Here is a 15,345-nt window from a genome sequence, read left to right as displayed (position 1 = left end):
CCCTTTTGGGTGGAGCTCTGCTTTAAAGTGGTTGTAAACCCTTATATACACCCAGTAAAATGACTGGCTTCGGGTGATATATGGAGGTAAAACAAATCCACCTACATAAGTAGTACCTGCTTATCTGTAGTCTTCTCTTTTCTATATCTGCTAAAAGTTCTATATTTACAAAGCTTGTCTGAGATTTCAGAAAAAAGGGGGTGGAGAGCTGAAATGTCACTATGTAGAGCTCAGTGAGGAGAGCTCTGAGAGCTGATTGGAGGAAAGGGACACCCACGAGTGCCTCCCCTCTTCCCCTTCACATAGCTCACAGGAACAGAGGTGAGGCTGTCAATCTGTTGGAGGTTCTTCCCTGTCACCATTTTTCTCTTGGTGTCAGGAAAACTTGTCAGAAGTGAATTATGCCGATAGCAGTCAGAAATGACACTTAGTACTCTGAATTGTACAAGTGCACATAATAGAGGGATATGCTTTGTTCATATTTCATGTCTTGAGGTTTACAACCACTTTAACTCAAAATGTCATATTTTCAAACACTGTACCCCTTTCTTGGTGCACGGAGAGAGAGAGAGAGACACAGTGCGATCTGGTGGCTGGAGAACTGTATTTTCTAAACAAAGGTCCAGCCTGCATGTGATTACCTTGGTTGGCTGTTTTGGAGATAGCCAAAGCATATCTGGATTGCAATGTTAGAATATTGAAGTTCTAAGACACGAGCCAAGCGCAATCACTGCATGGAAGTCACGACACAAGCACAATGCTCAGAAACCAGCACAGAAAAAGGCAGAATGTACACCTTCCACAAAGTCAGCCAACTATACACACGGTCAGCTGTGTTCCACCAAATCACCAGACAATTCTTCCTCGGCCCCCTGACTGGTGGGAGATTCGGCACGTGTGTCTTCTCCCTGATAAATGTTCCTCCAGAAAGAGTCCATTTTGCCCAGGTGGATCCTCTGGTGTCGCACAAGGGTGGAATGCTGGGTGAAGCTCTTGCCACACTGGTCACAGGCGTACGGTCGGTAGCCAGTGTGGATCTGCTGGTGGGCCTTCAGGTTGGAGATCTTGCTGAATCCCTTATGGCAGACATCACAGGTGTACGGTTTTTCCCCGCTGTGGATCTTCTGGTGCCCCGTGAGGTGGGAGTGCTCACTAAAAGACTTGCCGCACTCGGCGCACTTGTACGGCCGCTCCCCGGTGTGCGTGCGAACGTGATTGCTCAGGTGCCCCTTCTGGCTGAAGGTCTTCTCACACTGCGAACACTTGTACGGGCGGGCGCCAGAGTGCTTGCGGCGGTGGCGCACCAAGCTCGAGTGCTGGCTAAAGCAGATGTCACACTCAGGGCACTTGTAAGGCTTCTCCCCGGTGTGAATACGTTGGTGGACGATGAGGTTGGAGTTCTCACTGAAACTTTTTTCGCAGATGTCGCACTTGTAGCGCTTCTCTCCCGAGTGGACCCTCAGGTGGACTGTGAGGTGGGAGTTCTCACTGAAGGCTTTGTTGCACTCTGGGCATTTAAAGGGGCGCTCCCCAGTGTGAATTCTTCTGTGGGCCTTCAGGTGAGAGTTTCTTGTGAAACCTTTCCCACACTCACTGCAGCGGTATCGCTTCTCGCCCATCAACATAAGCCGCTGCTTGTTGTTCGTGCTGTAGTTGTCGTAGAAGCCTCGTTCATACTCGCTCCGGGTTGGCTTTTGGTAGTCCTTCATGAGGAGTATGGGGTGAGTGAAGCTATTCAGGTACTTCTCTAGTTCCAGAGAGTTCTCCAGCGCGTATTCCTGGGTCAGGGCCCGGTTAAGGGTCATGCCGGCATTAGGAAACAGCAACATGCCATCTTCCCCAATGGATGGGATTTCTGGTCTGTGATTGCTTTCCGAACCTGCAGAGTACAAAAGCACAGTTACTGACCAAACATACCTGGGAGCCATCCATCCTCTGGAGGGACAGAATGGTTTTGAAATACACCAACACTTTCTATGCTACATATCCTATGGAGAAATGGGGCCTTAAAGATAACCTGTGCTTTGCCCACACAGGACAAAGCAACAGGTTGAGGTTGCCCTTTAAAACGGTGGTGGTCAACTTGACAATTATAGAGGACTTCAAGTGGAACCCCCATTTCCAAGGGGCTGCACAGTAACCGTGTATTTCCATGCACTCCTCAGATTAGACAGCCCGTTTAACTGCTTCCCGACCGCCCTATAGCAGAATTACTGCTACAGGGTGGCAGGGCTGTGCAAAATCACGTATATATACGCGATTTTGTCTTTCCGGCTAGGAGGCACCCTACCTGCTCCGCCATTGGCAGCTACAGCTCTCGATCACCGGATCCCGGCCGGAGAATCCCTGCCGCCACCCGGCGACCGATGAGGAACACTGACAAGGGAGAGGTCTGCATGTAAACAATACAGATCTCTCCCCTGTCCACACCAGCAAGCTGCTTTGTATTGCTCTGCATAGCAGAGCAATACAAAGCAGCATGCTTATACAGTACAACACACAGAGCACACATTTAACCCTTTGATTGCCCCAGATGTTAACCCCTTCCTGCCCAGTGCCATTAGTACAGTGTCATTGCTTTTTATTAGCACTGATTAGTGTATTAGTGTCACTAGGGATGTCAGTGGCAGTCAGTCCCCCCCCCCACCAGTGTCAGAATGCTGCTGCAGTCCCGCTATAAGTCGCTGATCACAGCCATTACTAGCATATAAAAAAAATTCTAGTATATATACACCACTATTTGTAGACGCTATAACCTTCATGTAAACCAATTAATTTACACGTATTGGGATTTTTTTTTAGCAAAAACATGTCGCAAAATAAATTTTGGCCAAAATTTATGACAAAATTTTATTTTTTTTATTTTTTTTTACTGGGCATTTTTTATAGCAAAAAGTCAAAAATATTGTTTTTTTTTTTTTTCCAAAACTGTTAGTCTTTTTTTTTTTTAATAGAGCCGACAGTCGGTTCTCTTATAATAGCAATCGGAGCAGCTAACTAGCTACTCCGATTGCTATTACAAGCAGCAGGAGGGGACGCCCCCCACTCAGGCAGCCTTAACAGGATCTCCCGCCCCAGGAGTCCCAATCGACTAGCTGGTACTACCGTTGGTTGGTCATGAAGCCGAACAAAGACAGGATCAGCTTTGTTCTGCTCTCTTAAATAGTAACCTAGAAACAATCACCTGACATCCCTTCGATCATGGTGTGATTGAATGCTTTTAAGGGCAGAGGAGGGATTTGGGGTCTTACTAACCTCGGATCCCTCCAGTAATTATAGCACCAGATGACCTTGGTAAATCTAAAGTGGTAACCTGTAAAGGCTTTTAAAGCGTCGTCAATGGATAGTAAAATGTATGTCATTTGTCACAGTTGCGTGACATGTTTGGTATCTATTTACTCAACATAACAATCTTTTATATTTTACAAACAAATTGGCTATGTATTTTGTTTTTTTTTGCATTAAAATTGAACATATAAAATTGCAAAACCCATTCATTTATTCTCTAGAGCCTCTGCTTTAAAAAAAAAAAATTACACACACACACGCACACGCACACGCACACGTGAAGGAAAGAAGTATTTGATCCCCTGCTGATTTTGAATGTTCTCCCACTCACAAAGAAATGATCAGTCTAAAAATCGAATGGTAGGTGTATTATAACACAGAGACAGAATAGCAACACAAAAATTCAAAACAAATGCATGTCTAACAAATGATGACTGATCTGCATGTTCATGAGGGAAATAAGTACTTGATCCCCTTCACAAAACATGACTTAGTACTTGTTGGCAAATCCCTTGTTGGCAATCACAGAGGGCAGACGTTTCTTATAATTGACCACCAGGTTTGCACACATCTCAGGAGGGATTTTGGCCCACTCCTCTTGGCAGATCCTCGCCAAGTCATTAAGGTTTGGTGGCTGACGTTTGGCAAATTGAACTTTCAGCTCCCTCCACAGATTTTCAATCGGATTAAGGTCTGGAGACTGGCTAGGCCACAACAGGACCTTAATGTGCTTCTTCTTGAGCCACTCCTTTGTTGCCTTGGCTGTGTGTTCTGGGTCATTGTCATGCTGGAACACCCATCCACGACCCATTTTCAATGCCCTGGCTGAGGGAAGAAGGTTCTCACCCAAGATTTGACGGTACATTGCCCCGTTTATCGTCCCTTTGATGTGGTGAAGTTGTCCTATCCCCTTAGCAGAAAAACACCTCCAAAGCAGAATGTTTCCACCACCATGTTTGACAGTCGGGATGGTGTTCATGGGGTCATGGGCAGCATTCCTCTTCCTTCAAACACGGCGAGTTGAATTGATGCCAAAGAGCTCGATTTTGGTCTCATCTGACCACAACACTTTCAACCAGTCCTCCTCTGCATCATTCAGATGTTCAGTGGCAAACTTCAGATGGGCCTGGACATGTGCTTTCTTGAGCAGAGGGACCTTGCGGGCACTGCAGGATTTCAGTCCTTGTCGGTGTAGTGTGTTATCAATTGTTTTCTTGGTGACTGTGGTCCCAGCTGCCTGGAGATCATTGACAAGATCCTCACGTGTAGTTCTGGGATGATTCCTCACTGTTCTCATGATCATTGACACTCCACGAGGTGAGATCCTGCATGGTGCACCAGACCTAGGGAGACTGACAGCTGTTTTGTGTTTCTTCCATTTGTGAATGATTGCACCAACTGTTGTCACCTTCTCACCAAGCTGCTTGGCGATAGTTTGGTAGCCCAGTCCAGCCTTGTGTAGGTCTACAATCTTGTCCCTGACATCCTTGGACAGCTCTTTGGTCTTTGCCATGGTGGAGAGTTTGGAATCTGATTGTTTGATTGCTCCTGTGGACAGGTGTCTTTTATACAGGTAACAAAATGAGATTAGCAGCACTCCCTTTAAGAGACTGCTTCTAATTTTACCTGTATGAAAGACACCTGGTAGCCATAAATACTGCTGAATGATGGGGCATCAAATACTTATTTCCCTCATGTACATGAAGATCAGTGCATCATTTGTTAGACATGCATTTCTTTTGAAATTTTTGTTGCTATTTTGTCTCTCAGTGTTACAATACACCTACCATTTGATTTTTAGACTGATCATTTCTTTGTGAATGGGAAAACATTCAAAATCATCAGGGGATCAAATACTTATTTCCTTCAGTATATATATATATATATATATATATATATATATATATATATATATATATATATATATATATACACACACACACACACACACATATACATACACACATACATACATACACACATACACACACATATATACATACACATATATACACATACATACATATATACACACACATACATAATCTTTGGGGGGGTTCTAAGAAATGTTCCAAGAAAAAAAAAATAAATTCGATTTTTACAAAGTGCCAAAAAAGGCCTGGTCTGCCACAAAAAGGGCCAACTCTACGCTAATGCCCATGGTTGTGGAATGGGTTATACAGCAAGCTCATACAGAAGTATTGGTCAAGTGTACACAGAATGTTGGCCATATAATGTAACTCTCCAAGTGCTGCAAGGAACCACTCTAGGCATTTCAGAATCGTGTTCATGTAAAGGCCACAGCCACTTACCGGTGATGGGATCGGTCACTTTTTCCTTATCTTGAGATTGTGGCCCGGGCTGGGGTGCTCTCTCATCGTCCTTGAGTGATTCTTCTGGGTCCTCCTCATCCTCCACCTTCTCTTCTTTCACCACCACAACCAGTTCATGTGAAACCGGAGATATGGCTGTCAAACACAAGCATTTTACCTGGTGATCACTAGAATGAATAAAGACACTTGAAAACACACAGAAAAAAGTAATAGAGTCATAAATAAAAAGACAAGAAGAGGGGGACAGAGCATACTCCCAGCAAGGACATCACAAGTCCAAGGGACAGCTATTTATAAGAGGTGAAGAATTGTTTTCAATGTTTCCCACATACGCTGCTTTTTGAAGAAAGTCTGTGACAAGGCTTTAGCCATATTCATAGGGCTGGAAACAGGTAGGGGAGGAAAAAAAAAGGACCAATCTTCAAATTAGACCAAATCTGAAGAAAAGCCATGCAATTAATTTGTTTTCACAAAGACTAAGGACTACCTGATTATAAAATATACCGGTCAGAAAACGGCATTCTGGAAAAGTGGAGAACTGAAAACTGAAACGTTTCGCTGAACAAAATCACTGCACACGCTTTCATGTAAAAGGAAAACGAAACGCAAGAATGGACACTTGAAGAGCAAGTTTGTCCGATCGAGGAGTCAGTAGGATTTTTTATTTTTTTCAGAACCCAGCTCCAATGACAACTATAGAAAACTTCAAAAAGTTAGCCATGAGTAGTTTTTAACTGCTTCCCGTCTGCCCACAGCCTATAAAACAGTAAACAGGAAGCAGCGCCAATGCGGGTTAATGTACCTGTACGTAAGGGTCAGAGTAAAGATTAGGGTTGGGTCAGGGGAAGGGTCAAAAGTAAGGTCAAGAGCGATGGATCAGATCATGGGTAGGATCAAGGTTAAGGCCAGGTCATGAATCATAGGTCTGGTCAAGATTCCTACAGCAACTTTTTTTCCATTGTGTTGCATTGACATCTGCTGCATTGCACTAAAATACATATATTTTGCATTTTAGCACAACGCAAATCAGCGCAGCGTTATGGTGTGAAAAGGACACAATGTAAATTGTTTTTCAGCTGCGCTAAAACGCAGATCAACGTACTGGTGTGAATTGGCCCTTATACAACGCAAGATTAAAGTGATTATAAAGGTTTTTTTTTTTTTTTTCTTAAAGAAAAAAATAACAAAACACGTCTATATTTACCTGCTCTGTGAAGTGGTTTTGTACACAGCAGCCTGGATCCTCCTCTTCTCAGGGCCCCCGCCGGCTCTCCTGGCCCCTCCCTCCAGTCGGGTGCCCCCACAGCAAACAGTTTACTATGGGGGCACCTGCTACTCTGTGTTCACAAATGGAGCTGTGGCTCCGCCCCGCCCATCTCTCTACTCATTAGCTCACTGGCTGTGATTGACAGCAGTGGGAGCCAATGGCTCCTGCTTCTCTCTAAGCCAATGAGAAGAGGAAGTCCCAGGACAGCCAAACTCCAGTGCACATCGCTGGATTGAGGGGGGGCTTAGGTGAGTATTAGGGGGTCTGCTGCACACAGAAGGTTTTTTACCTTCATGCAAAGAAAGCATAAAAGGTAAAAAACCTTGAGCCTTTAGAACCACTTTAATAAAAACCACAGTAAAAGACATGACCAAAGATCAACATAACCCCAGTGAAGACAATTCAAGGTCAAATCTCATATTAAGGCAAATTTCACCAAAAAAGGAAAGCACTACTTGCTTGCCTCCTTCCCCCCTCCACTGCCACATTTGGCACTCTTTTTTTTTTTTGGGGGGGGGGGGGGGGAGCGGGTACCTGGTTTTGACAGGTACTTACTCCCACTGCCGGTCAGATGCAGAAGTTCAACCTTCAACTCTCTCTCCACTGCACCCTTCTGGGGCACTTCACAGCTACCAGAAGACTGCAGGTCCATTCACAAATAGCAGCTTGGTTTGCGTATACGCAGTAGGATTTTAAGATTTTAACCAAGCTTTATTGCTTTGTCCCCCACTCCCCATTAAGGACTGGCACTTTTGGGGAGCGGGTACCCAAATTTAACAGGTACCCGCTCCCACTGTGGTCGCCTAAGCGATCGGAAGCAGTTGTCCTCCCTCCCTCCCCGTAGTCTTCTGGGACACGTGACAGGTCCCAGAAGACTACGGGGCCATTCACAAAGCGCAGTGCTTCTTGCGCATGCGCAGTGGGCACCCGGCTGTGAAGCTGCAATCTGTCACAGCCGGCTGTCCACACTAAAGATGCCGGCGCCGGGGAAAGAAGACAGTCGGTGAAACCAACGGTGGTGAGGACACTGCTGGACCAAGGGACAGGTAAGTGTCTGTATTTTAAAAGTCAGCAGCTACAGTTTTTGTAGCTGGAACTCCGCTTTAAGATACTGACACCTGCAAAGCCAACTGAAGAATCAACTTGGGTAAGGAGTATTTGTAACTGTAGGCTTTTAATTTCTTTTTTAGGGGTGGGGAGCCGGGAGCTCCGCTTTGACTTAAAAAGATCAAAGCTGCAAGAAGAACAGTACATTGAACATAAAACTAAGCTACAACAAAGACACTGTAAAACTACAATGGAGGCATCCACACAACAAACTCACATAACAGATGTCATAGGATGCACCTAGCATACGAGTCTCACCTCTGTAATCAGATTCTGGCTCCGAGGTATACAATTCATCCTCCTGTTTTACTCTTACGGGATGCTCAGGTTTCCGAGCGCGGCTACCTGGAGATACATTACCAAGACACCAATCAGAATAGGAGTCGCTGTTTCTTCTTACACACTTATCAGATACTTCCCTGATCATCATCTAGGAACTTATAAATCTTATATAAACCAAAAGGTAATTTACACGGATGATGGGATGGACAGTAGTATGATCCCTCAACTACAGTTCATCCAGAAAGTATTCTCAGCGCTTAACTTTTGACACATTTTGTTATTTTACAGCCTTATTCCAAAATGGATTAAATTAAATTTTTTCATCAACATTCTACAAACAATACCCCATAATGACAACGTGAAAGAAGTTTGTTTTGAAATCTTTAAAATTTATTGAATATAAAAAAAAAAAAAACCACATGTACATAAGTATTCCCAGCCTTTGCCATGACACTCAGAATTGAGCTGTGGTGCATCCTGTTCCCACTGATCATTCTTAAGATTTTTTCACAACTTGATTGGAGGCCACCTGTGGGAAATTCAGTTGCTTGGACATGATTAGGAAAGGCATAAACCTGTCTATAGAAGGTCCCACAGGTAACAGTGCATGTCAGAGCACAAGCCAAGCAATGAAGTCCAAGGAATTGTCCGTAGACCTCCGAGACAGGATTGTATCAAGGCACAGATCCATTTCTGCAGCATTGAAGGTCCTAATGAGCACAGTGGCCTCCATCATCCATAAATGGAAGAAGTTTGGAACCACCAAGAATTTTCCTAGAGTGGGCTGGCCGGCCAAAATGAGCAATCGAGAGAGAAGGGCCTTAGCAAGGGAGGTAACCAAGCACCCGATGGTCACTCTGAAAGAGCTCCAGCATTTCTCTGTGGAGAGAGGAGAACCTTCCAGAAGAACAATCATCTCTGCAGCACTCCAACAATCAGGCCTGTATGGTAGAGTGGCCAGACGGAAATCACTCCTCAGTAAAAGGCAAATGGCAGCCCGCCTGGAGTTTGCCAAAAGGCACCTGAGGGACTCTCAGATCATGAGAAACAAAATTCTCTGGTCTGATGAAACAAAGATTGAACTCTTTGGCCTGAATGCCAATGTCTGGGGGAAACCAAGCACCACTCACCACCTGGCCAATACCATCCCTACAGTGAAGCATGGTGGTGGCAGCATCATGCTGTGGGGATGTTTCTCAGCGGCAGGAACTGGGAGACTAGTCAGGATCGAAGGAAAGATGAATGCAGCAATGTACAGAGACATCCTTGATGAAAACCTGTTACAGAGCGCTCTGGACCTAAAACTGGGGCGACGGTTCATCTTTCAACAGGACAACAACTCTAAGCACACAGCTCACATAACAAAGGAGTGCCTACGGGCCAACTCTGTGAATGTCCTGGAGTGGCCCAGCCAGAGCCCAGAATTGAACTCGATTGAACATCTCTGGAGAGATCTGAAAATGGCTGTGCACCGACGCTCCCCATCCAACCTGATGGAGCTTAAGAGGTACTGCAAAGAAGAATGGGAGAAATTGCCCAAAAATAGGTGTGCCAAGCTTGTAGCACCATACTCAAAATGACTTGAGGCTGGAATTGGTGCTAAAGGGGCTTCGACAAAGTATTGAGCAAAGGCTGGGAATAGTTATGTACATGTTTTTTTTTTTTCGTTTTTTATTTTTAATAAATTGCAAATATTTCAAGACAAACTTCTTTCATGTTGTCAATACGGGGTATTGTTTGTAGAATGTTAAGGAAAAAAATGAATTTAATCCATTTTGGAATAAGGCTGTAACATAATAAAATGTGGCAAAAGTTAAGCGCTGTTAATTCTTTCTGGATGCACTGTATAACAGTCTCCATAATATAAGAGGAAATACCTCCCTCTACTAACCACCATTACTAGATTTAGCCCATGCCACCTGTGGCCTATGATTACTTTTCTACACATAACCTCGGAGGTCGGTATCTGACAGTAGTCATGGCTGGAGGGAAATCTTGAATAGAGTCAGTCCACTTTATTCTTAGTTTTAGCTGGATGCTAGATGTTTGAATCACCCACCCTGTTTCTATATCAGTCATTGACTCCAGAGGACTTCAGTTCCTGGTTCATATTCCCACTACTCCTGTGGTGTTCTCTGTTAGCAATCCCTGTGCCCGGCCTTGTTGCTAGGACTTGAAAATCATTAGGATGCTCACTTCCACCACAAGAGTGAAAATCAATGGTATTCTTGCCCTAGCAACAAGGCAAGGATGTGGGAAAAGCTAACTGGGCGTTTTTCATCCAGGCTTCCAAATTGGCCCAAATGGCCTACAGGTATTACAATAAAATGATTAAACATTTTAAAAATTTTCACAGATATTCATTACCTAGTGAGGAAAGAACAAACAGAGGGCGCACAGGCCTAGTGCATTACCATAAAAAATGTTTAATAAGAAATAAATTAGGCCTTGTACTCACAAACGACAATAAAGTCAAGGCACATCATAAAAAAAACAGCTTGGTCAACACAGTGCTGAGTAACAGTCCGCAATAGGGAGTGAGCATGGAGGAGATTCCAGGAGAGATGCACTCTAGGAGAGCTGGACAGGGCCGTAGAAGGTTCCGAACCCATCAGCAGGTCCGGTATCTGCTCCTTGTGCAAACAGGAACAGGATAAGCACTGCCAGAGTGCTACAAAATGACCTCCAGCAGGCCACTGGTGTGAATGTCTGCGACCAAACTACCAGAAATAGACTTCATGAGGGTGGCCTGAGGCCTTGACATCCTCTAGTGGGTCCTGTGTTCACTGCCCGGCACCTTAGAGCTCAATTGGCATTTCTCATTGAACACCAGAATTGGCAGGTCCACCACTGGCACCCTGTGCTTTTCACAGATGAGAGCAGGTTCCCCCTGAACACGTGACAGACGTGAAAGGGTCTGGAGAAGCCAAGGAGAACATTATGCTGCCTGTAACATCGTTCAGCATGACCGTTTTAGTGGTGGGTCAGTGCTGGTCTGGGGAGGCATATCCATGGAGGGACGTACAGAACTCTACAGACTAGACAATGGCCCCCTGACTGCTATTACATATTGGAATGAAATCCTTGAACCCATTGTCAGGCCCTACACTGCTGCAGTGGGTCCTGGGTTCCTCCTGGTGCACAACAATGCCCGGCCTCATTTGGTGAGAGTATGCAGGCAGTTCCTGGAGGATGAAGGAAATTGATACCATTGAATGGCCCCCACGTTCACCTGATCTAAATCCAATAGAACACCTCCGGGATATCATGTTTCGGTCCATCCGACAACGCCAGGTTGCACCTCAGACTGTCCAGGAGCTCAGTGATGCCCTGGTCCAGATCTGGGAGGAAATCCCCCAGGACACCATCCATCATCTCATTAGGAGCATGCCCGACATTGTCAGGCATGCATACAAGCACGTGGGGGCCATACAAACTACTGAGGACCATTCTGAGTTGCTGCAATAACATTTCAGCAAAATGGACTAGCCTGCTACATCATTTTTTCACATTGATTTTTAGGGTGTCTTTGATGGAAATGAAAATTATCGACCTACAGAGGACTAAACGATGAGGCATCCTCACGCACATTACCCCGTCCATATCAGTATAGATATCCAGAATGATATTTTTCCCTATTAAGATGTGTGTTTTCAAAGTGTTCCTTGAATTTTTTGAGGAGAGAGAGGGGAGAGTGTGTGAGAGAGAGGGGAGAGTGTGTGAGAGAGAGAGAGGGGAGAGTGTGAGAGAGAGAGAGAGTGAGTGAGTGAGAGTGAGAGTGAGAGAGAGAGAGAGAGAGTGTGTGTGTGTGTGTGTGTGTGTGTGTGTGTGTGTGTGTACACATACATACATACATATATATATATATATAAATATATATATATATATATATATATACATATACATATACATACACATACACACAGTGAAGGACATGAATCAGCAGGGGATCAAATACTTATTTCCTTCACTGTATATATATTTCATGTGACAACACTGAAGAAATTACACTTTGCTGCAATGTGACGTAGTCAGTGTACAGCTTGTATTACATGTAAATTTGCTGTCCCCTCAAAATAACTCAACACACAGCCATTAATATCTAAACCACTGGAAGAAAGAGTGAGTCCACCCATAAGTGAAAATGTCCAAATTTGTCCCATATAGCCATTTTCTCTCCCCGGTGTCATGTGACCCTGAAACTGAGCTGCAGCACCATGGCCAAGACCTTACAGCGGTTTAACGGGACAGGTTCCACGCAGAACAGGCCTCCCCATGGTCGACCACAGAAGTTGAGTGCACGTGCTCAGCGTCCTATCCAGAAGTTGTCTTTGGGAAATAGACGTATGAATGCTGCCAGTATTGCTGCAGAGGTTGAAGGGGTGGGGGGGGGGGGGGGGGTCAGCCTGTGCGTGCTCAGACTATACGCCACACACTGCATCAAATTGGTCTGCATGACTGTCATCCCAAAAGGAAGCCTCTTCTAAAGATGATGCACAAGAAAGCCCGCAAACAGTTTTCTGTAGACAAGCAGACTAAGGACATGGATTACTGGAACCATGTCCTGTAGTCTGATGAGGCCAAGATAAACTGATTTGGTTCAGATGGTGTCAAGCGTGTGTGGCGGCAACCAGGTGAGGAGTACAAAGACAAGTGTGTCTTGCTTACAGTCAAGCATGGTGGTGGGAGTGTCATGGTCTGGGGCTGCATGAGTGCTGCAGGCACTGGGGAGCTACAGTTCATTGAGGGAACCATGAATGCCAACATGTACTGTGACATACTGAAGCAAAGCATGATCCCCTCCCTTCGGAGACTGGGCCGCAGGTCAGTATTCCAACATGATAACGACCCCAAACACATCTCCATGACGACCACTGCCTTGCTAAAGAAGCTGAGGGTAAAGGTGATGGACTGGCCAAGCATGTCTCCAGACCTAAACCCTATTGAGCATCTATGTGGCATCCTCATACCGAAGGTGGAGGAGCGCAAGGTCTCTAACATCCACCAGCTCCGTGATGTCGTCATGGAGTGGAAGAGGACTCCAGTGGCAACCTGTGAAGCTCTGGTGACCTCCATGCCCAAGAGGATTAAGGCAGTGCTGGAAAATAATGGCGGCCACACAACATATTGACACTTTGGGCCGTACTCCCTTTTGTTACCAGCAATTTAGATATTAATGGCTGTGTGTTAAGGGGACAGCAAATTTACACTGTTATACAAGCTGTACACTCACTACGTCACATTGTAGCAAAGTGACATTTCTTCAGTGTTGTCACATGAAAAGATAGAATAAAATATTTACAAAAATGTGAGTGGTGTACTCACTTCTGGGAGATACTGCGTGTTATATATATATATATATATATATATATATATATATATATATATATATATATATATACACACACACATACATATATATATATATATATACACATATATACACACACACACACACACACACATATACAGTTGCAAGAAAAAGTATGTGAACCCCTTGGGATTGCGTGGAGTTTTGCATGAATTGGGCATAAAATGTGCTCTGAACTTCATCTAAGTCACAACAATAGAAGAACACAGTCTGTTGAACATAATACTACACAAACATTAGATGTTGCCATGGTTTAATTGCACATAACATGTAAACATTCACAGTGCAGGGAGGAAAAAGTATGTGAACCTTTGTGAAGTTGTTGACCCTCCTTTGGCAGCAATAACCTCAACCAAACGTTTCCTGTAGTTGCAGATCAGACCTGCACAACGATCTGGAGTCATTTTGGACCACTCTTCACAAAACTTTTTCACAGCATTTCAATTGGGTCGAGGTCAGGACTCTGACTGGGCCACTCCAGAAGGCGAATTCTGTGCTGTTGCAGCCATTGTTTTGTTGAATTAATTGTATGCTTTGGGTCATTGTCCTGTTGCATCACCCATCCTCTGCGGAGCTTCAGTTGGCAGACAGATGGTCGTACGTTTTCATGCAAAATGTCTTGATAAACTCTGGAATTCATTTTCCCATCAATGACAACAATCCGTCCAGGCCCTGAGGCAGCAAAGCAGCCCCAAACCATGATGCTCCCTCCGCCATGTTTTACAGTGGGGATGAGGTTTTGATGTTGGTGTGCTGTGCCTTTTTTTCTCCACATAGTGTTGTGTGTTCTTCCCAAACAACTCAATCTTGGTTTCATCTATCCACAGTATATTTTGCCAGTAGTGCTGTGGAACATCCAGGTGCTCTTTTGCAAACTTCAAACGTGCTGCAATATTCTTTTTGGACAGCAATGGCTTCCTCTGTGGTGTCCTCCCATGTACTCCATTCTTGTTTAATGTTTTCCTTATTGTAGATGTGTCAACAAAAATGTTAGCTAAAGACCTACAGAAATCTCTGGCACATGCTGACACTCTGGGATTCTTCTTTACCTCATGCAGCATTCTGCGCTGTGCTCTTGCAGTCATTTTCACAGGACGACCACGCCTAGGGAGAATAGCAACAGTGCTAAACTTTCTCCATGTGTAGACAGTCTGTCTTACCGTGGACACATGAACATCAAGGTTTTTGGAGATACTTTTGTAACCCTTTCCAGCTTCATGCAAGTCAACAAGTCTTGATCATAGGTCTTCTGAGAGCTCTTTTCTGCGAGGCATGGTTCACATCAGACAGTGCTTCTTGAAACCAGTAAACCCAAAACAGGTGTTTGTTTTTTAAGGGCAGGACAGCTGTCAGCAACACATCCAATATCATCACACTGATTGGAGTCAAGGTTGACTCACTCCTGGCTCCAATTAGCTCTGGGAGAAGTCATTAAGCTAGGGCCTCACATACTTTTTCCTCCCTGCACTGTGAATGTTTACATGTTATGTGCAATTAACCATGGCAACATCTAATGTTTGTGCAGTATTATGTTCAGCAGACTGTGTTCTTCTATTGTTGTGACTTAGATGATGTTCAGAGCACATTTTATGCCCAATTCATGCAAAACTCCACATAATCCCAAGGGGTTCACATACTTTTTCTTGCAACTGTAACTATAGAGTGAATATGTTTTTGTCAATACCTGAAAAACAACG

General features: G+C 44.5%; 1 protein-coding gene across 3 annotated transcripts in view; it reads right to left on the bottom strand.

Annotated features, from left to right (window-relative positions):
* Positions 1-585: 585 nt before the first annotated feature.
* LOC149432261 (uncharacterized) overlaps positions 586-15,345 on the bottom strand; it is a 34,393-nt gene continuing 19,633 nt past the window's right edge. For all 3 annotated transcript variants that reach the window (XM_089665316.1, XM_089665317.1, XM_089665318.1), the window contains 3 exons: positions 8,254-8,340; positions 5,601-5,756; positions 586-1,879 (listed from right to left, as the gene is read on the bottom strand). In XM_089665316.1, the coding sequence (XP_089521442.1) occupies positions 828-1,879; positions 5,601-5,756; positions 8,254-8,340 (1,295 nt within the window). In that variant the 3' untranslated portion in view covers positions 586-827. The remainder of the gene's footprint in view (positions 1,880-5,600; positions 5,757-8,253; positions 8,341-15,345) is intronic.

Source organism: Staurois parvus, unplaced genomic scaffold (assembly GCF_062004578.1).
Source record: "Staurois parvus isolate SC_StPar_1 unplaced genomic scaffold, SC_StPar_1.0 ptg002181l, whole genome shotgun sequence".
NCBI classification, from domain to species: domain Eukaryota; kingdom Metazoa; phylum Chordata; class Amphibia; order Anura; family Ranidae; genus Staurois; species Staurois parvus.
This window is presented reverse-complemented; position numbering and strand designations above follow the sequence as displayed.